The sequence below is a fragment of the Argiope bruennichi genome, chromosome 9, assembly GCF_947563725.1.
Source record: "Argiope bruennichi chromosome 9, qqArgBrue1.1, whole genome shotgun sequence".
Classification (NCBI taxonomy): Eukaryota; Metazoa; Arthropoda; class Arachnida; order Araneae; family Araneidae; genus Argiope; species Argiope bruennichi.
Window position 1 is genome coordinate 5539724 of NC_079159.1, and position 23842 is coordinate 5563565.

The 23842-nt window shown below is 28.6% G+C and overlaps 1 protein-coding gene across 10 annotated transcripts in view; it reads right to left on the minus strand.

Moving 5' to 3' along the window:
- Positions 1-23842, minus strand: part of LOC129984378 (voltage-dependent calcium channel type A subunit alpha-1-like) — a 391421-nt gene that overhangs the window by 73066 nt on the left and 294513 nt on the right. For all 10 annotated transcript variants that reach the window (XM_056094255.1, XM_056094253.1, XM_056094248.1 and 7 more), the window contains exons 16-27: positions 23061-23170; positions 21744-21875; positions 20737-20809; positions 19400-19517; positions 16979-17076; positions 15617-15723; positions 15459-15529; positions 12534-12636; positions 11966-12155; positions 4718-4824; positions 4182-4281; positions 2466-2626 (exon numbers count right to left, since the gene is read on the minus strand). In XM_056094255.1, the coding sequence (XP_055950230.1) occupies positions 2466-2626; positions 4182-4281; positions 4718-4824; positions 11966-12155; positions 12534-12636; positions 15459-15529; positions 15617-15723; positions 16979-17076; positions 19400-19517; positions 20737-20809; positions 21744-21875; positions 23061-23170 (1370 nt within the window). The remainder of the gene's footprint in view (positions 1-2465; positions 2627-4181; positions 4282-4717; positions 4825-11965; positions 12156-12533; positions 12637-15458; positions 15530-15616; positions 15724-16978; positions 17077-19399; positions 19518-20736; positions 20810-21743; positions 21876-23060; positions 23171-23842) is intronic.

A 23842-nucleotide genomic window follows, 5' to 3' on the forward strand; every position in this document is an offset into this window, starting at 1 on the left:
AATTTAAATTGTTGCAGGTATTTTAGCCGTATTATTTATATGCTTTGTTTATTGTATATTTGAATCTCACTCAAGGCTACTCGGAAATAAAGCGGCGACCGGTTAATAATTAGATGCTTATACGGAATCTACATATAATTCGTTATGAGGAATCTACTTAAACCTATATTTCCAATAATGAATATGAATACCTTGCCAGGAAGTATAGATGAGGGAATATTAAATTCGGAAAAATAGATCAATTTAAAAAGGACTATAATTGTGATGGGAAAATCTGGAGTTGAGATATAGATTTAGGCTCTCTTGCCACTTGAACACAGTTCAAAATTACAAAACTTAAATTCCTGTTCAGAGAATTTAAAATTTCATTATAGGATTTAGATTTTTTTTTGCATTTTAATAAAAAAAATGACACTCAATTTACAATTTGTAACTTTAGTTACAAGACCTTAACAAAATATTTGTTTCTTTGGATCATCTTTCCGATAAATAGTTCATAAAATCAAAAGGAATTCCAAAAATATTAGTAGCATTGTTTGCTTTTAGCAAGCTTATATGAATTAGCTTTAAATGTAAGAATTCCTGAATTCAAAAAACTATTTTGCAAAGACCTTTTTTCAAACATTGCGTTTCATAATTTAATGTCGTTTGTTAAATAAAACCTACATCATTGTTACTCAGTGAATGAAGAATTTTTAAATTTTTATTGATTTGTATTCAGTTTTAGGAACTAGCGAATAATATGAACGGACCTGTTAATGTTGGAATTGCCTAAGGACAATATATGAATAAATCCTATAAGTGAATCCTGAATCTTGAACAAATGAGGCAGCGATAATGAAGCCAACACCTAAAATCGCCAAACTTGATGATGATTGAAATGATGATAATGCTTTTTTATGAAAACTGACTCTTTCACTCTCTTTGTTTATAGAGACTTAAGTTTTTCACCATTCCCCCCAAAATAGTGTGATAAAAATTATTCACATTAAAAAAATAAAGCTACTCTTAGAATTAAAAAATAAAATTAAGAACTAATCACTCCAAAACTTATTTTGATTATGAAAGAGTATTTTTTAATAGAATGCAGATGCTTTTGGTGTCATCTTTTTGTAAACTTTTTTTATGAAAGTCTGATCAATAAATCTAACAATATCTTTGCGCATACTTTATTAATTTATATGAAATACTGATATTTAGAGAATATATTAGTAAGAGAGTAACTCAGTTGAAGTTTCTCAATTTTTTATGTATGCTGGAATATTGATTATATCATTTTCGTTTGCAAAGCATACAAAGAGAAAACACTGTAATCGTCAAACATTAAAATTCGAAATTTTGATGCATCTCCTCATTTTAGACCTCCTTGAGAGTTGAAAACATATTTTAAAAATTGTCCATCTATCTTCTATGACTACAAGATAACTCGAAATCGCTTTCATATAAATATGTTTAAAATTTGTGTGTGTGTTGTGACTTATGACACTTTACAAGCCCGCTGACATTTATCTGCCAGCGATTTAAGCCGAGTGAGCGTCTTTTGTTTTTACAGTAGCGCCAACTAGGGACAAGAGTACGACTTAGCTGCTCACGCATCACAACCCTTTTTACTGAGTGGAGTTCATGCATTTCTTTCACTCATCCACAGATCGCAATTTAGACCTGAATCAGAGAACGTACTCCTCTGAACCAGTATCCCCAGTGGTATTCTCGCCATGGAGGACTTTGTGACCACAGTAGATTTATACATGCGCCAGCCATCATACATGAGGGGAGTCTTCGACCGGCGGGGTGCAAACTCACAACCTAAGGGATGCGAGTCCAATGCCCTATCAACCAGGTTATCTCGGTCCGTTTAAAATTTAGCATAGGGATTTTATGGATGGGATTAAATTTAGTATAAATTTAGCATATTATATTTTTTATTTTCTATCAAATTATGAATAAATTGCATTAAGAAGAAATATGTCTGTCCGAGTGTTCAAGTACAAGTGAATGTAAAAGTAACAAGATGTAAAGAACAGATATATAAAATTTTGTACACAGCCTTATGATATAAAATACAGATGCGCATCAAAGTTTGAGCAAAATCGTCAAAAGGCTGCCGGATTGTATTTTTGTATTGATATGAACACAATAACTCACAACCGCAATGACTTAAATAAGTGAAATTTAAAACGAGATTTTCTAATTATGATTAAAATTGTAGCTCTATGCCAAATTTTGGCTTCAATCAGCGGGAAAAAAAGGAATCTAAATACTTATTTTATTTTCTGTCATTTGTATATTAACTTTATGTTAGGGATTAATCTTTAAAACGTGGACACTTGATTCAGTAAAAAAGTTAGAATGAAGCAAAAATTGTAAATAAATCAGCTCGTAAGTTTTAATTTTGAGCGATGAAACATTCAAATCAGGGAGAGTACGATTGAAAAGCGGAGAATTTGTGATGAGAGTTTACTTACTCGCACTCTTCTGGCCGAAGCTTCGAATCATCAGTGCAATAAAAAAACTTTCCGCTGAATAACTGAACAGCAACAACAGCGAAGATGAATTGAAAAAGGATGTACACGATGAGTATGTTGACAACATTTTTTAAGGATGTCACTACACAATCAAATACAGCCTGCAGAAAAGAGGAGAAAAAAAAATCGAAATTAATTTTTGAACAAAATAAAATACACGAAACGAATCATTCTAGGACATTAAAGTGCATAAAATTCAGAATGAAAGAAGTTTTTTTTCACAATTTTTTACCTTTTTCTAACTGTTTTTATTTTAAATGATAATAATTATAAAATATTTCTTTAAATTCTTTTAAATGAATTCCCCAAAGAGTCTCCAAGGACTCCAAAGAGTATAAAACTCCGAATGAAATAAATTTTTTACAGTTTTCCTCTTTTCCTAACTGCGTATATTTTAACTGATTATAATTATAAAAGATTTCATCAATATCTTGCAGATGAAATACACACACGTCCAGAATCAAACATTTTTTTTAAAAGCTAGGTGATATTTTAAACGCTATAAGGGATACAAAAATTCATTTTTATAAAATGGTGAAATATTTTAATAAAGCATGCAAATGTTTTTGAAAAAGATTTAGACGGAAAAGAATTTCGCCTACACAGTCCGTGGAAATGGATATTGATGCAAAGTAGCAGTTGATGAAATCAGAGTGCAAAATGCTCTTGTATTCACTCTTGCACTGTTAATATATGTCAGAAAGTGGTTCTGAGAAAGGGAAATGTTTCACTAACGTATATATGTTATTCACTAGTGAACTAATGTTTCATATTTTATTCACTAGAGGAAAGTAGGTCATCTTAAATCTAGGCATTCACAATTTAAATTGTAGAAATCTATAGATTAGACCCAAAACATTGTCACAACTATTAAGTAACTTCTAGAAAAGTAGAGATTGTTCCAACCGATTTAAAAAAAAACGCAAGAGGCTAAGCTTTTTATAATTTATTAAAAATATTTGAAGAATATTACAAAATTTAATTGAATATTTTGAGTGGAAAACATAGGTACTCAATGCATGGAATATGAAGACAGTCATTTTGAACAATGAATTCCAAACTCCATTAACCGATAAAAGCAAATAGCCACGTTTTTCACCAATATTTAAAAACATTTTAATGAACATATTAATGAAACATTTTTCAATATTCACGAGGCAAAATAAATCGTATTAATAAGTCCAACTTATTAACGAAATTCTAAGTTCCACTAAGATGGTTTGCATGAGCAAAGCTGCGCATGCGCAGTAGAAACATAATTTTTAATAAATAAAAAAGTAACTATTTAATTATTCTCATGAAACCTTCATTAAAATATTTCTTCATGCTTTGTAAACAAAATTTGAAGATGGAATTTTATAGATGTATTAAAAATCCCAATTTTGATTAGATTTATTGGAAATGCATTTCTATAGAAAAATTCAGCATTATTTAGGTACGTATACCCATTTTTGTTCTAATAGATGAATTGCTTTGGAAGTTAGTAAATAATCATATCTAACCATTAAGGAAGAAACAGTGAGAAGAAAGAATTTAAAAATAATGCTATGAAATTGCAGAGAATAAAAAATGTTTTTCTTAAGAATCATTAACAAATATTTTCATTTACTGCGCTTAAAAAGATGACATTAAAGTGTACAAAAATTATTCCCTTACCTTCAATTTAGGCACTCTTTTAATAGTCTTGAGCGGCCGCAGCACTCGCAGTACTCTTAGAGACTTGATGGTACTGAGATTTTGCCCCGTACTGCTTCCACTAAATAAGACGCAATAACACAATTTGAGTACACAACGGATATCTTGAATTTCATTTAAACGATTTCCAATATCTATTACATTGTTATTGCTCTATTTTCTTGTGTTTTAAAATAATCTTTTATAAAAATAACTTATTTTCATAATTGTATTTGTTTTATCTTAGTTTCTTGATAAAAAAAATTCTTCATTAATTAAATGAAATGCAAATTTCAGCTTTTATAAATTATATAATTGTTTTAATGAATTACCCTTGATGCAGGCGTTATTTTAGTAATTCTATGTAAGAAAATTAAAATCTATGATGCAATTGATTATGAAAACAATATTAAAAACAGTTTAAAACTGATAATATGTCTCTTTCAAATTACTAAACTAAGTAAGTTCCAAAGTTGTAAAAAAAAAAAAAAAAAAAAAAATCTTTTTCTAAAACTTACGCAAAGGCGAAGGCCACTAAAGCGCATATCACAACTATAGCATCCAAAATATTCCATGGATCTCGACAATAAGAACCTGGATGGAAGATAATACCTTGATCCACAACCTGAAATAAGAAGCGTGACTCAATTTATTTAATTGTAATTTAATTTTTGTAGTTGATTTAGAAAATATTGCGCCCTCTCCCCTCGGCCCATTGCAAAGTAATGTGTTCAAGAATTTTCAAAGAAGTAAGAAAAATTAAGCGTTTCCAGTAATGATTTCAGTTTTATGATTACTATACAATTTCTAATGATTAAATCAAAGTACTTTATATTGTGACTGATTTGGCAATATGAGGCCAAAGGCGTAAAACTGTTTAGAGTTTCTTCTTTATTGTGTTCAAAGCTGTAAATTACCCATCAATTTAGCACTATATATATATATATATATAAAGTAAGAAAAAGTTTGAAAACGAAACTAAAATGAAAACGAAACAAACCAGTTTCGAAATCGCAACTAAAATTTATTACCTATTTAAACTAAAACCAAAAAGGAACTTCAAAGTATTTAGAGAGCGAAATTGCAGCTACTTCTAAAACACAGATGAATTGATACTAAAGTATTAGAATCAAGTTAATAGGAAAAACAAAAATCAAATAAAAATTAAACCAAAAAAATTATTAAAAAAATATTAAAAAAGAATCCGGCCTGAAGACTTTTTCAAGGGTCACCCTCAGGCAGGGATTCAAATAAAGGGATTTTTTCTGTGAGGACATACAGACATAAGTCTAATAATGATTCCTCGTGACCCGAAAATCCCCTGAAATTATGCTCAAGAGATATACCATTTTAACAGAAAGGAAATACAAAATAACAAATTAGAAAAAAATAACCACAACAAAGTAAAAATACAATAAAAACAAAAACAGCATTAAAATTAAAATTAAAAACGAAAAGGCCAGAACATACCATCCAACAGTCAAGGAAACTTTAAACAATCGATTGTGATTTCCTGTTTTTAAAAAAGTTAACGGTAAATTATGTAACCAGAGGTAGGCACCCAGCGCCATCTATTGAGTGATCCAATATGCAAGTAAAGTTCTATTTTTATTTAAGCCAAAGGATTAATCCCAAACCATACCTTGTTTAATTAAAAAATTGACATTACAGTAATTTCTAGGGAAATCATTTTTAATTAAATTTTTGAGGAGGATATTTGATGCTTCAATATAAGAATTTTTATTATTGCAAACCCTTTTAATCCTGTTAACTTGTGAGAAAATTAGATTTTTGAAAATTTTAGAGTTTAGATTGGAATGGTAGTTACATAGTTTTGTTATTTTAAAGTTGAAATCATCCCTTTTATCGTATATACCAACTATTGTTTTATCATTAGCAATTTCGATTTTTAAATCCAGAAAGGTAGCCTCAAGTTGATTTTTATTTGTATCTTTTAGAATTAAATCTTTTGGATAGCATTTAGTAATAATATTAGTATTGTCGAAGTTAATCAAAAGTAGGTCATCAATATATCTCCACCCGTTTATTAAATTATATTTAATTATTTTTTTCTCATAGTAATGCAGGAAAATATTAGCTAAAGCACTTGAGAAAGCTGTCCCCATTGGAATGCCCTTGACTTGTTTATAAAAATTAATACCATTAAACACGTAATTTTCAGTAATATTAAAATTACATAACTCAAGCCAGTTATTTTTAGGAATGATATTTTCATTTAAATATTCGTCATATATAAAAGTGCAGACCTTTATTAATTTTTCATGAGGTAGATTAGTGTATAAATTTTCGAAATCAAAAGTATTAAGTTTATTAATGTTGTTATCTTTAAGAAAATCCAATACTTCTTTGTTACTAGAAATAATAAAGTTGTCTTCCTTTTTTACTTTGTCCAGGATAATTTTTAAGTATTTAAAGAAATGTTTACCCGTATAGTAATTATAACTACCAGTGCTACAGGTTACGAATCTGAATTTTAATGGATTTTTATGAAATTTAACTGTTGGGAATAAATAAGGATAGTTAAGAGAGCAAGTCTTAGTTTTGGTTTTTTTTGCGAAAGCTAGCATTCTTTTATCTAATTCCTTTTTCCCGGTGTTCTTTAACATATAAGTTGCATTAGAGTTATATTCATTAATTAAAAGTTCTTTATAATAATATTTACAAATTAAACAGAAATTATTTGCTGATTTATCTATTACTGTAATAACAAATTTTTCTTTTAAATTTTTTATTTCATTTTTTAATGTTTTACTAAAATAAATCCCACGTTCTTTAGATCTGTCAAAATCAGTATTCAATTTTATTTTAATTTCCTTTAAAATTCTCACTTTCCATTCCCCGAAACCTTCCGCAGGCCAGTGGTATTTTCTAGATAATTTGGCAATAAAAACATCCAAATCATTACCAATAGAAATCAAAATTTTGTTATGGTTTATTTTTTCTCTTAATCTAAATTTTGTTCCTCTTCCCATCAAATCTCTTAAAGAGTTGGATTCAATAATTTTTAAATTACCTGTAATAATATGACCTTTATCAATATCTATAAAATCTTTATATTTTTCCTTGTTACAGTAACAATCTGTTTTATTTATTTTATCTAAATTTTTGCTATAGTAATTATAATAACAAATTTTTTTCTTTAAAGTTGAAGTGTTTATTTTAATTTCCTTTAAAATTCTCACTTTCCATTCCCCGAAACCTTCCGCAGGCCAGTGGTATTTTCTAGATAATTTGGCAATAAAAACATCCAAATCATTACCAATTTATTTTAATTTCCTTTAAAATTCTCACTTTCCATTCCCGAAACCTTCCGCAGGCCAGTGGCATTTCTTGCAGATAAAACTACTGTATCAATAGCGTTTAGTTACACTTCAACTTTAAAGAAAAAAATTTGTAATTATAATTAATATCGCAAAAATTTAGATAAAATAAATAAAACAGATTGTTACTGTAATAAGGAAAAATATAAAGATTTTATAGATATTGATAAAGGTCATATTATTACAGGTAATTTAAAAATTATTGAATCCAACTCTTTAAGAGATTTGATGGGAAGAGGAACAAAATTTAGATTAAGAGAAAAAATAAACCATTACAAAATTTTGATTTCTATTGGTAATGATTTGGATGTTTTTATTGCCAAATTACCTAGAAAATACCACTGGCCTGCGGAAGGTTTCGGGGAATGGAAAGTGAGAATTTTAAAGGAAATTAAAATAAAATTGAATACTGATTTTGACAGATCTAAAGAACGTGGGATTTATTTTAGTAAAACATTAAAAAATGAAATAAAAAATTTAAAAGAAAAATTTGTTATTACAGTAATAGATAAATCAGCAAATAATTTCTGTTTAATTTGTAAATATTATTATAAAGAACTTTTAATTAATGAATATAACTCTAATGCAACTTATATGTTAAAGAACACCGGGAAAAAGGAATTAGATAAAAGAATGCTAGCTTTCGCAAAAAAAACCAAAACTAAGACTTGCTCTCTTAACTATCCTTATTTATTCCCAACAGTTAAATTTCATAAAAATCCATTAAAATTCAGATTCGTAACCTGTAGCACTGGTAGTTATAATTACTATACGGGTAAACATTTCTTTAAATACTTAAAAATTATCCTGGACAAAATAAAAAAGGAAGACAACTTTATTATTTCTAGTAACAAAGAAGTATTGGATTTTCTTAAAGATAACAACATTAATAAACTTAATACTTTTGATTTCGAAAATTTATACACTAATCTACCTCATGAAAAATTAATAAAGGTCTGCACTTTTATATATGACGAATATTTAAATGAAAATATCATTCCTAAAAATAACTGGCTTGAGTTATGTAATTTTAATATTACTGAAAATTACGTGTTTAATGGTATTAATTTTTATAAACAAGTCAAGGGCATTCCAATGGGGACAGCTTTCTCAAGTGCTTTAGCTAATATTTTCCTGCATTACTATAAGAAAAAAATAATTAAATATAATTTAATAAACGGGTGGAGATATATTGATGACCTACTTTTGATTAACTTCGACAATACTAATATTATTACTAACTGCTATCCAAAAGATTTAATTCTAAAAGATACAAATAAAAATCAACTTGAGGCTACCTTTCTGAATTTAAAAATCGAAATTGCTAATGATAAAACCATAGTTGGTATATACGATAAAAGGGATGATTTCAACTTTAAAATAACAAAACTATGTAACTACCATTCCAATCTAAACTCTAAAATTTTCAAAAATCTAATTTTCTCACAAGTTAACAGGATCAAAAGGGTTTGCAATAATAAAAATTCTTATATTGAAGCATCAAATATCCTCCTTAAAAATTTAATTAAAAATGATTTTCCTAGAAATTACTGTAATGTCAATTTTTTAATTAAACAAGGTATGGTTTGGGATTAATCTTTTGGCTTAAATAAAAATAGAACTTTACTTGCATATTGGATCACTCAATAGATGGCGCTGGGTGCCTACCTCTGTTTACATAATTTACCGTTAACTTTTTTTAAAACAGGAAATCACAAACGATTGTTTAAAGTTTCCTTCACTGTTGGATGGTATGTTCTGGCCTTTTCGTTTTTAATTTTAATTTTAATTTTAATGCTGTTTTTGTTTTTATTGTTATTGTTTTTATTGTATTTTTACTTTGTGGTTATTTTTTTCTAATTTGTTATTTTGTATTTCCTTTCTGTTAAAATGGTATATCTCTTGAGCATAATTTCAGGGGATTTTCGGGTCACGAGGAATCATTATTAGACTTATGTCTGTATGTCCTCACAGAAAAAATCCCTTTATTTGAATCCCTGCCTGAGGGTGACCCTTGAAAAAGTCTTCAGGCCGGATTCTTTTTTAATATTTTTTTAATAATTTTTTTGGTTTAATTTTTATTTGATTTTTGTTTTTCCTATTAACTTGATTCTAATACTTTAGTATATATATATATATATATATATATATATATATATATATATATATATATATATAATTAGGCAATTATACACTCTACTCTCTGTGCTCACCAATCCTCAAGAATCGCATGGTGATTCTTTTCAGATCACAACATGATCCGAGTTCGATTCACTCACCATTTATTTCTGCTGTTATAAAAAAGGTGCGAATACATTCATTATTAAAAATAAATTTATTTCAAATTGTAAGAACTGCTAATTTTACATCTATTATTAAAAATTAATCACTAATTTTTATAATTAAAATTTTCTTGTAACAGATATATACATATAAATATTAGAAAACAAACATATATAACTATAAGATATTTAAAAATCAAAATTAAATTAAATTTCCTCTCCTTGTTTTGATAAGAAGTATTTCAACAAAAGTAGTCGATATTATATTAATAATATTGAAAGTATTAATAAGATTAATTTAGTCAGTCTTGTTAACGACATTGATGAATTACATTTTATCACAAATAGATGTTATATTTTTGATTTATTAATTTTAAATTATAATGTTGAGTAATGATAGAGCATTCTGAGTGATTAGCTATACTTTAATTGGCTGTAATACTGTTCTGTAAACTAAAATGTATACACCTTTTTCTTCGTTCATTCCGAATAGAACTTTTTGTGAATGATTCTTCAATGCTTTCATTTAATCTAAGTTTTCGTTTTCCATGATTTTTATATTAAACACATAAATAATTTCTATAAATTAAGCTAGGTATAATGAATTGTATAAAGATATAAAAGGTCTCGATTTATTTTGTATCTATACATACATACAAAGAGTGGATTGCATTATTCATAACAATTACATAAAACAATTACAAACAAAATAAAATGCAGATAAAATTACATAACAATTACAAAGAAAATGTAAGCTGTATTGAACAAAAAACAAACACGAAGGAAGGAAATTATAGAGAAAAACAAAGTACGAGGAAAAAAAAACGAACAAATAAAGAATCCTTCAAAATTATAGAAAAGGAAACAAAGGAATTTATAAAAGAGATAAAAGGAAAAATAATTCTGTACAAATAGAAAGCGTATGCAATAAGACCGATTCTGAATTCCTTGAAAAAAGATAAACTATAAAACCTACTTTTTTGTCCAAAAAAGAGCAAATGAATTGGAATAAAATAAGCATAAATGTTAAGTAATTAAATGATATTCATAAATTTTCCTTGATAGTTTTCTGTCAATTTATTTAAATACATACAGGGAAACAAGCGCAATACCTATTTAACGTTATAATTGGAATATATTCTTAAAAACTAAATTGGAATATATTCTTTATAATATAATATCAATAGAATAGCCAATTGTCACTTTTATTTTCACCAAATGCACCTAAATTTCTCAATGAACATTAAAAGCAACACGAATATAGACGAAAAAGTATGAGATTTTGAAAAAACCCTACGAAATTTTAATTAAAATCAATTATTTGCACTTCAGACAAATTTTTTTTTTTGCATCCGGAATATTATAAAATTATATATATATATATATATATATAATTTTATAATAATTATATATATATGTATAAACCAATCATTGTATGTATGTTCCGTATAGATTAAAAAACTACTGGACTTATAGTTTTGCTATTATTTAAATTTCACACTGAACTTCATGAGGAAAGAAATACTTTCGAGTGTGCGTAGAAGAAAGCTCGAGTGCTTTTACATTCTGACTTTTATAAAGTGATGATTAAATTTTATATAGTTCCATAATGTTATTTTTTTAAAAAAAATTCAAGTTTCTTAATGCTTTGTATTAATTGTGATGATTTTGCTCATTAAGAAATGAAACTAATCCCTACGTCAAATATTACAAGTATGTGGATTGAAATACTTGTGGATAATTTCTATGTGATTCATTTCCAATGGATGGGCTCTCCTATAGTATAATCAGGAAATTTATTTGTATCTATCCGAATTGGATATATAAAATCAAGAAATACACATTGTATATATAAAATCAAGAAATACACAAAGTATTGTATATGCAAAAACACTTCAATGAATTTAAAGCTGCATACAACAATAATTATAACTTATGTCATGCAAAACACAAAAATAATAATGTCTATGTAAATATCTAATTAAATACAACAATTAATATTAAACTTTCAACTAAGTTAATTTAATCTGTAAATATACTTAAATCTAGCAACAGTACTGCTGGGTTCAACTGGTTTCTAATAAGATAATGATCTAATATAGAAAAATCTATCAAAGTAAAAGCACACATATTTTTTCCTCACCTTTAGAACCATCTCAACAGTGAAGACACCAGTGAAAGCATAATCAAAATAATTGAGGATTTTATTACTGTATGAATCTTCGAAAACCGGATCTTCTGCCGCTAATGAAATGCTACTCAATGAGATGATGATCATAATGAAGAGGTCGAAATACCGCATATTCACAACATAATGAGCTGCACATCGGATGCTGTGGAAAGAAAAAAAATCAATTTTAATTATCGATTCATTTAAAATAAATGTCCCGACTTTCCCGCCAATACGACTTTTTCAAATATCTGTTTTTAAATGAAGCCATTTTGTGGCATTCATGAGTGGTTGTAAAACTGTTGCTATCGGTGAACAATAAATATAGTTTACAATGGGGTAAGTACTTGACGGCATGTGAAGTCATGTCATCATATTATTATATAACAAGCAATCGCGCCAATAAGATACTGCTACTCACTAGCTGATCAGTGGATACAGGAAAAGACGTAATATCATTGGAACCATATGATTTCCTTCCAGTCATTTTACCAATGTAAATAAGATTTTGTTATTAAGAATCAAATAGAAGAACACTTACGGATTAGTTGGAGAAAAAATAAACATTGATGAATATGGAAGCATTGGTCTGGGGCCTGTGATATCATCGTCCATGGCGTCCTTGTCTTGACCCCTATCTTCATCTAAATAGAAATATTTTTACAGTTAAACAGTGCAATTACAGGACATATCCATTAAATAAATTTAGAAATAAATTATTGATGCAAGTAACTTATAAATGAAAATTATTCTTAAAAACAAAGCACATATTTGAGCTTCCAAAGCTCAAGAGTGTTACTTATAGACTATAACATTAATTATTGAACCCTATTTTATTGCCTCTTTTGAAGACATTTGTTTTTAAACGTTTGCAAATAGACTTTAATGGGATTATATATATTTCATTTGATAGACAAATTGTGCATAAAATACAGTCAAAAATTTAACATTAGGTGAGGAAGACTGGAAACTGTGGCTAAAAATTAAGTATAACACTATGTTAAAAATAATAAAACATTTGATAAAACTTAAATAAATCGGATAAGTATATCAATATATGTTTTGATATACGATCGGCATATGCCATCTTATCCTTTCTATCCCCATTCAATATTAGATTGAAAAATCCCACACTATTGTTTCTGAGGAATGAAATAAAACACAAAACAGACATATTGCCAAATCGGGAGCTTTAAGGAACCACAACTCATTGAAAATAATCCATATAACATATCAATACAGAAAAAAGAGATTATAGACATTGAGTTAGGAAATAATTTCACTCACAGCAGAAAATACACGTAATATAATGAATTTCTAAATTAAACTAACTAATTAATTCTAACGGATTAATGTCTTGCAACGCATTAAATTTGCATACAATTTAAAGTATTTATTGAAAGAAAATTCCTTCAAGTATAGGAATGATTTTGAGCAAGACAGCAGTATTAATTTTTATGCTAATTTTACGAGATAAAAGCCGAGAGGTTGCATATTGCCACGGTGATATATAAAATTAATTGTAATTATCTATGAGATTTTATATAATTACTCCTAAAGCGATGATGATTTCCGAACATTTCTTCATCTGACACAGAAAGTACGCTATTTAATTTCTCTGTTTCCACTAATGAAGAATAAACTAATCAAAATAATTCTGAGATGTACCCATATGTCTACTAATAATAAGGGAGAATATGTGTGTGTGTAACTGTTTTACAAGACTTATTGTTAGACCCAGAGCTATCAATTTGGGCATAGTTTAAAGGATAGAAATTTGCAGATTAGAGAGATTTTTTTAAAAAACATTTTTAAATTATATTTAAACTAGATTTTCCTGTTTTTTTATAACTTCAGAAAATATTACAGCACAAAATTGAATTTTATATTACGTTAAAAAATAACTTTTCAATTTTATAAATTTAGTTTAGATCTGAACTTTACTTTCGAAGATGCGATGAATTATTTTTTAATAATATTTCAGTCAATAATTTGATATAGTTCTCTACCTTTGGGGAGAATTGAATTTAAATGATTTCAAGAAATATACTTATGATTATTAATGTATCAGTTTTATATGAATACATATCTCACATTTAGAAATTAATTCCTATGTTAATTATTATAATGTTCGAAAAATATTTAAAAAAAATGAAAACAAGCGCCATGTCTTTCTAGTTTCTCTAACACAGTTTTATTCATTATCATGAATATGGCATGATGTGACAAAATCTCGACCGTGTGATAAAACATCGAACTTCCGAAGATTAAAAAATCCTCCTCTGCCACGTAACATAAAAAAAAAAAATTCTATTTTTTTGAAACCTATTGGTTTCTTTTGATATTATATTGATAATAAATTAAAAAACTAAAATAATTAAAGTCATTAATGAAATAATAAATTAATAAAGAGATCATTTTCTCTTCTTAATATACCGTTTAATGCATTTTTAAAATTTTCATTTTCTAATTTTGAATTAATTTATCAATAAAGTCAATGAAAGTAATATTGCCCAGCTACCGTGCAGTAATAATAGAATTCCTGTAATAACATAGTCTTAGGAAGGAATCGAAACTTTCAATAAAATCTTGAAGAGCCGCATACACACCATAGTAAATAGGATAGTTTACTTAAAGCTTTCATTAATATTCGACACAATTATATAAAATTTCACTTTGGAGAAAATTACCTTCTAATATTCTTGATTTTCAATAAATTTTTTAAAATTCGCATATAATCTATGTATTTCGTATAAGTAATTTTCTTATTCTAAGAATAGCCATTTTAATTCTTATTTCTTTATAATATTCCTAATTATTTTATTTTTTTAATCCAAAATATGAATGACAAAACAATATAATAAAATCCTCAGATTTATGACAAAGATACTCATAGCAAATCAGAATTTTAATTGCATTTATAATATATTTAAATTTTTAATGTTCCGAATTTCAACTCCGTGTTTTCAATACGTTTTATTTTCTTTATGGAAGTTTTAGATTTTCGATAAAAACATTAGTCCCTACTTTTTACTATATTAATAAATGAGTGTATATTTTTTTATTTTCTACATTTTAGTCTTTAATATATGTCATAATTTCTGACAGTAAATATTATGGATTCAAAAATAATTTCCCAAATTGAATTCTAAATGACATCATTTTTGTCAGATCAATTTTAATTATATAATTGACAATTAAGAATTCTAAAATCATGAAGAATGTTAATTACTTTATTGTCATCGGAAACTAACAAACGTACAAAATGTAAATTTAATTACAAATTAATAAAATTAATAACGGTATTTAACTTAATAAATCGGGAGTATATACTCATAATTCATTCGAGTAACTATAGACGAGGAATTAAGTGAAATGTCTATTGCAATATTCCATGCTTACAAACATGAAAGATTCAAAATAAAGTAAAAACAGTCAAAAACTTTCAATGGGATATAATACTTACCATCGTCAGATAGATCCGTGGATTCCTTCTTATCTTCTTGCTTGTCTCCTAATAGTGCTTTGTCTTTGGCCCTAAGAGAAAGAAACCTTTTAGACGCTGTTTAAAATGTAGATGTACTCAGAAAGCAGGGTCTCTAACACAGGAGAAAGCACACTTACCCGTTAGTTGCGTCGCCTAAATTCACTTGAGGGGAAGGGGGACATATATTTACTTCTGGGGGTTGAAGGTTTTGCATTTCTTTTTCCTTCTCTTCTTGAAGGGCTCTCTGCAAAAAAGAAGTGAGGACATTTCACCCACTATTTCACTGAAGAAATAAAGCAAAAAATATATCATGCCGCCAATCGTAGAAGAAAAGCTTATGAATATTTGAAAATATTAAAGCAATATAACAAAATTTTAGAAATGCTTTAAAATATGGATAATTCTAATTTTAGGGGCATTAAGGGGTTTAGTAAAAAGTCCAAATGAGTGTAACAGTTATTTATTTAAAGGTTATGTTATACACAGATAATTTGTAAACAAAATTTTGGAATAATTTTAAGATATATATATATATATGGTGCTAGCTTCATAAGCCAGTTAATAGCATCTGGACAGAGGTGATCACTTTTGTCTAGCGGTTATGTTACGCGGCTACGGAGAATATCGTCGCACGTTCGGTCCTCGTTCAGCCAATAGCTACATATATAAGAGCATGCAGCACATATCGTCGCTAGATCTGAACGGAAAAATAGTGCTACAAGGCTTCAGAGAGCACTGTCTCTGACATCATCATAATCAGTGACTGTTAGTATTATAAGCGCAAAATAGCATTATTAAATTATAAACATCTCTCAATTCTCTCTATTATCAAAAACTAAGATTTAAAAAAAAGTAGGCAAGATAAAGTAAGAAAATTATTCTATTTATGTAAAATATCAAAATTTAATAGAATTCTATAGGATGGATCTATGTACCTAATTTTATCCATCAAGATTTCTTTGTTTTATAACTATAGTGTTAACTTACATTCGAAGGGACGAACATACAGATTCCTTCTGAATGGAATTTGTTCGCAATTGTATAGAAATCTATAAATGTGGCTAAAAGAGCGTATGCCACATTTCACTCATCTAACACAAAGTGTTTTTGAGCTATATTTGCAAAGACAGACAGATAGGCAAACGGATAAACATAATACCAAACTTAAATTCTTTAAACTCAGAGAAGTCTAAAGCGTAGAGATTCCTCAAAATCTCCAGTTCGAATTTTTCGATTACATTACTTTCTTTATTCTTTGTATATACGAGAAAGTAAAAAATCCTGAAAGGAAACGGAAAAAAGTAATTTTGAAATGCTCAAAAATGAACAAAAGAAATACGTGCGAATTGCGATCGTCTATGCCAAATATTGTTCCTTTTGTAGAGTTACAATGTATACTTTCTACTACATTTTACTCAAGTGCTCCTGGACGCCCGATGAGTAGTAGTCTTTCGAATGATATTTAGTAGCTCAGAATGAATCGAAAATGGAAAACTTGCCTCTTTCTCGGCGTCCGCTTCTTCTTGTGCAAGAGTGAGCTCCTGAGCATTTGCTAAATTATCTACAGCAATGGCCAAAAATACATTTAACAGAGTATCTAGAACGACAGTCAAGGAAAACAACAAGGGCATTATGGAAAAAAGATTCCGATTGAAATAAAACAATAAATTGCTCTAATGAATGAGAAATAAACTAATGAAGTGCATCAAAGGTATGCATGTTTGCAAACTACATGCTGATGAAATTTAAACTATAGTAGATCTAAAATAAGTTAATATTGATTAAGTTGTCATTAAATTGAAGTATAAAACAAATAAACAGTTTCATGTAGAAAGCAGTGATTTATTAATGAATTTTGTTTTGTAAATAACACAGCTTTGAATAGCTGCGTACAAAGTACACACTTTGATTCATCAAAGGTAATATTGTAAGTAAAAAAGTAAGTAGTAAGCACTGGAATGCAGTAATGATGCACGGAAATATTAACTATAATGAGTCAGTCTGAGCTGAGAGACGAGGCATTTAACCTCCATCGAAATCATGGAAATAAAAAAATTTCTGATCATTTGATAATATAAATGTTTTCCTTCTTTCAGGTGATGTGTAAAATGTATATATCTAATAATAATATGATAATTTTAATATTTTCTGTGACCCAAATAATTTTAATTATATAAAAAAAAACCATAAATTCACAAATAGTCGTTGTGAGCTTTACGAAATAGCAAACGATATTAGTTTGCTATCAAAATTCCTTTCGTTCTTTCTAGCATGTTTGTAGTTTCGAATGATCAAACAAGCATATGAGAGAATCATATAGGTAAAGTTAAGGCAAATAGGCACCAGAAATTTTAGAGAAAAAAATATTTTCAAGGCAATATAATAATATGTTTTTATTTGATTTTACAAGAAACGTTTGTTCACATTAAAATCAAGCATTGTTTAACTATCCGAACATTGGTTTTAGATTTCTTGTTCGAGCTTAAAAATTCACTTGCGGATTAATATAGTCAATTTTTTTTGTAGCTGTCAGACTGATTGGAAAAATCAATAACTTTCGCAAACTTAGCATGAATCCTTTAAATTGTGTTAAAAAAAATTAGATAATTTTTTTAGTATTTTTAAAAAAAATTATCCATATAAAACTGAATATCTGTTTGTTTGATTGTTTGTTCCTTTGAACCTTTCATAATTTCACCTTTTGAAACAGGACTGAACAAAACTTGGCTCACGTGTTCCTAACACTTGGAAATATTAACTGAGCCATTGCAAAATTTCCAGGGTACCTTAAAAAGGGTGAAATTGGCATAGAATATTTTATGCTCTTTTTATCGCAGATTTAGAATATATAAATGCACAAATAATATTTTTATACAATCTTAAAATTTTAAAAAAAATGGCTTTTCATTGTCTTAAGTGTCATTTCTATATGCCTTATATGTTTAATTTTAATCAACTTAATCAACGTTTTAAAAATCTTTGTGCGACGACAATACTCAAATTAGGTTTGAGGAAGATCTTAAAAGAAATGTTTTGTCATATCAGCGTTCCGTAATACTTATTTAAAACGTGCTTATACAGACATTAAATTCAAAAAAAAAATTTAAAACACTTGGTTTCGAAAATTAAGAAGCTGAAAAGGGGATCTCGAGACTTGCATTGCATAAGGACCTTTAAAGGTCTTAATTCTTCCTTGCATGTCTAGAATTATGGGTTCAAAGACAGTATATATTTTTATAAGTCAGCAGTAGCTGAAAAACATTTGATGTTTTATATATCTGATTATAAGATATGAAAAAAAAATTTTTAAAGTGTTTTTAAAAATCTTGATGAAGTAGATTCCAATGACAAGCAAGCTAGTTATAAAGAGTTCAGTTGAAGATATATTTCGCAATCTACTTTTCTGTACGACAATTGGAATGAATGGATTAATAACTAGCAAAATCTCTCGCAGAATAAATGAAGCTTTAAAATAACCTCTTCGTAAAATTTGTAGAATAGCGCTCTATTTGCATATATAACCTTTAAAATACGGTGTATTCTTTTACAGCTACTATGTAATATTCTTATATTTCAAGTACCAGAAAATTCAGGCTCTTATAAAAAGTCTCTGTTACTTTAGCCCAATTTTAAGTTTTAAGCCCAAGTTTGTGAGAAAAATATCGAGAAATGTTCAGATTTTAAAAATTATGAAGTAATGATTATGCGGTTAAACCATTTCTTATTTTTAATATCGTTTATCATATTCAACAAATTTTGAAAAACGATTATATGTATTTTTCTTAACAATAATAACATATTGATTAAACTTATACTAATTAAATAAAAATGTCCCCACAGACTGACTTTAAAAAATAATTCCTAGAAAAAATCATAGAATAGAAACTATGAGAATATTAACCAAATCAACGAAAGGATACAATTACCAAACAACACTAGAATTATAAAATATAAACTATATATCATTCCGCCGTGAATTCCACCTTGAGACTCAATACCACTGTACATAACTTCATTCCAATCTTCTCCAGTTAATATCTGAAAAGCAAAGAAAAATTTAATATCATAAAAAATGTAAAAATTCTTTAACTCAATGGAGCCAATTCATGTTCATATGAAGCAAAATTAAATGCGACGTGTCAATTAAATTTTGGAATATATCTCATTAAAAACTCGTGTCACAACACATTATAAAATCTTGTCCCCATGGCTTAGGACATGTTTAGGTACGACATTGACACGATCGAGAGCTTATGTCGTAGGTCGTACATGGGCACTTGTGGTCGTCGGAAAGTGACTCCAAAGCAAATATGTTTCCATCTTTCCCCATGCTGATCTTAAATGATTTTTAACAGGAGGGCCGCCCTACGTGTGGTCAGTTGCGGGGGCGCGCGGCTGATGTTTCCGCTGATCTTTGATTTTCAAGCATTTATAATATTTTTTGGGCCGAATCATCAAAGATTGCCAGACACTATAACGGACCTTTGTAGTCTCACGATGGGAATATAACGCATTTATGGTTTCATCTACCGCACCACGGATTATGAGATCATGGCTTAAGACAGATGCTGTCATGTATTTACGATGTCCATAAATAACTTGTTTGTTATGGTGATTCAACATCAGTCAGTCTTAAAACTACGCTTGCATTCAATAGGAAGCGGTAAAATTTAGCACCAAAAAGTTAAAGTAAACAATTTAAAAAAATGATTGTTTTTGTGCAACAATTTTTAATTCATTTATATTAATAAAGCCAGTTTATATGGTGCCCTATGCCAACATAGTCCTATGCCAAAAAGAAATGCAATGTTAGCATGAAGTTTTATTAGCATTACATGCACGAAGTTTTATTTTACTAGTAAAGGAAGTAGCCTATGAGATCTTTAAAATTATTTGTTTATTGTGTTGATGCTAAATATATTGCTCCATTTTTAGGTTCATTTTAAAAGCTCTTTGTTAAAATCATGATCATGCAGTGACGAGATCTGAGTAGGGAAGCAGAAAACAGGAAAAAGGAGGCATCAGGAAAGAATTCAGGATATAGCCGTAGAAGGGAATGTCATGCTGAAATGTCATTTTGGTTTCGGCGAGAGTAGATGAGAGATAGTAGAAATGGAAAAACACGCACAAATTCGGAAGTTAAAATTAAGTTTGAAAATTCATTCATTTCTATTAGAAAATAATTAATCTAAAAAAACAGATAAAGTGAGATTACAAATATATCCATAAAATTTAGAAATGAGATGCGATATCTTACTTGAAACACAGTGAGCAAGGCAATAGGAAAAGAATTAAAATTCTCGGGAGGAGTCCCATTTTCAAAATTAAATCTGAAAAAGAAGTCGTATTTAATTATAAATTTCAGAACATTAAAAAATGCACTTAATTATCATGGGTATTAATAACATCTTTGATTAAATAAAGAGTTCATTCGATATTTGTCACGGAAATATATTTAAATTAAAATAAATTTATTGAAAAAAGAAATTTTAAATGTTTGTAGAACTGATAAAATTCTGTTCGGTATATAAAGCTATACCAACATCTTCTGTTATTTTTAGGAATATTTTAAGAGGATTCCACGAATCAAACCTTTATTCTGTGAATCTGTGTCACAGTCAGTGTAGGTTTCGAATACGAATCTGGATTTTGAGATTTTGTTTTGTTTTGTTATAATGTATTTTATCGTTCCTTTTTCATGAAATAAACAGCTCCTGTGATGCATTAAAGGCGTTATCAACCTTAAAGTATAGTTGAGTTTCATTCCTATCTGATGTTATAATGCCTATAACAAAGATAGATAATCTATCACTTAAAAATCCGGATTCACTTGCTGTAATGAATATAAAAATTAATTTGCAGTATTTAATTTGTTTCTCTACACATAGATGGTGGCCTAAAACAACTCCAAGGTAAATCACGTGTTTCTGTCTTGCTGATTTACTCAAATATTTCTTGGGAAGATGGAACTGATTTGTCTTATTGAGATTGCCATGTGTGCATATGAGAGATAGATGGTAAGAGATTTGAAATAAGAGAAACGGATAGTTATTGTTGAAAATATTTTTTTAGTTTGTTAAGGTACATAAATTCTGTATTCAATGAAGCTCAGTAAAAGAATTCGTTTAGCAAGGATCTTTGTTCATTCAGCTTCTAAGTATTGATCCACACTTAACACATCTACATAAGTGCATCAAAAATGCTGCAGGGCGAGAATCTAGAAATTGGCGCCAAAAAGAAGAATGAAACGGAAGTTGTACTTACGCTCCTCCAAACAGTTGCATTCCTAAAAGTGCAAATATCAAGATGAAAAGGAAGAGAAGGAACAACAGACTGAGAATGGAACGCATGCTGCTCAGAAGGGAGATAACGAGATTGCGTAAAGAAGCCCAGTACCTGGAAACATTCAAGGGAAACACATACATTAATGCTGTTCAAAGAGAATAATTTCCATACATGCAGAAGAAAAGCACTAAAAGAAATTTTCAACATTTTCATTAGAATTCCAGATGCACACATAACATAATAATCTAGAATAATCTATCATTTAATCTAGAATAATTTATTTTCGTAGATATTCAGGCGAAATACATCCTGTTGTTTCTAAAACTCTTCCTACTAAGCTATACATAAAATGCATATCAACCTTTTGTCGGCATTTGAAACTTTATGACAATCCTTCAAGAACATCCCATTCCACTGAAATTTGACCGTTTCAAATGGAATAGCCGAAATGAACACTAATCAGTTTTGGCTTGTCTTGGCGAGAAGTGGAACGAGAATGGAATAAGAAGGTCCAACCTGCTGAAATTCTTTTGATACCGCATCATTTGGTATGGGAATTGGCTAGTCGATGACTGGGGTGGACAGAAATAGATTTGAGATGCATCAGCTTTCAGTAATTCTGGCAAAACGCCTATTGACAGGCTTGGAGTGAAGCAAGCATGGCGCGGCAATCGATGTTAAAAAGCGGGTTAAAAGCGTGCAAAAACGAGGAATGTCACGGCGCCATTTGCTTAATACGGAGTGATTGCGATTGACGCCCTTATTTGTACTCGTAACAAATTCACTCTCCTATCAAAGGTTCGATATGTTGATTTGTCTTCAAAGCAACTCCTTTTGAAGCCTTTCAATAGCATTTGAAGAGTTTACTTATCTATAATTTTGCCTTGTTTACTAAAGTCTGACATATTTTCATTTTGATGACTTTATTTTGAATAATCCATTCTACCACTAATATCCATATAAGCATATTGTATCATGCATCAACGATATTCTTCGATATTTGTAAATTATCGTGAGTCCATTGTAAATATACAATTGAGCATTTTGTTTAATTGGATGGATTTCCGTGTGCCTCAGGGAGGGTCGGAGTATTCATTTGTGATTAATAAGGATACCTTCATACACACCAATTTATAGACTCCAGAGTTCGTCTAACAATTATGCGACTTCTGCTGATGGTACATTACAAATTCGATAAATGATTAAGTAACAAAAATTTTTTCTCACATACATGGCTGAAAATGTAGAGAAATCAAATGAAAGGAACTGAGTTTTCTTTCCTAGTAGCGAACTTACTTGGTGACTTTAAAGATCCTGAGAAGTCTTAACGCTCTGAGCACTGAAAGACCGAACGACCCTTCCCGATAACTGGACCAAATGACTTCAAATATACTTCCACATATAACCTGCAAGAAGAATGAAAACTTAATGGAAGAGAAATGATCGCTTCGAAATGCACGTTTAAAGAAATGAATATCAATAATAAATAACAGACAGAAAAAAATATCAGATTGCTTTATAATTGTAACATGTTAATGTTAAAAGGACGACTCATTATCTGTTGAAACGTAAGATTAAAATAATGCATACCAATTTTAAGTAACTGAAATAGAAAAAAATGAAAGTGATACTGGTTTATTTCACAATTTTAAAATGACAATGCTGGAATATTAATTGTAAATTGCAATCTACAATAAGAAAGAGAGAGAAAAAATCATTCTAAATTTTTATCAGGTAGTTTTTTAGACCTTATTTAATATATAATTACCTGTAAAATAATAGATGTTTACTAAGGAAGGGCGTTTAAAAATTTTAATTAGAAAATAATTGAGATTTTAATTTTTTCCTTAATGAGTTTGGAGTATATCACTGTACCAAAAGCATTTTTACTTCAATTTAAAATTCCAAACATGAGCTTTGTAATGATAGCAATACTGTTTCCAAACTATTTTATTTGATAATTTTATTAAAAAAATAGCTTTAAGTATGTTTTACTATAATAATTTTCTTTGCTTTAGTAATTAGGTGTATACTAATACGAGCGTTGCGACTGTACTGAGAATCCTTGCATAGCGTAT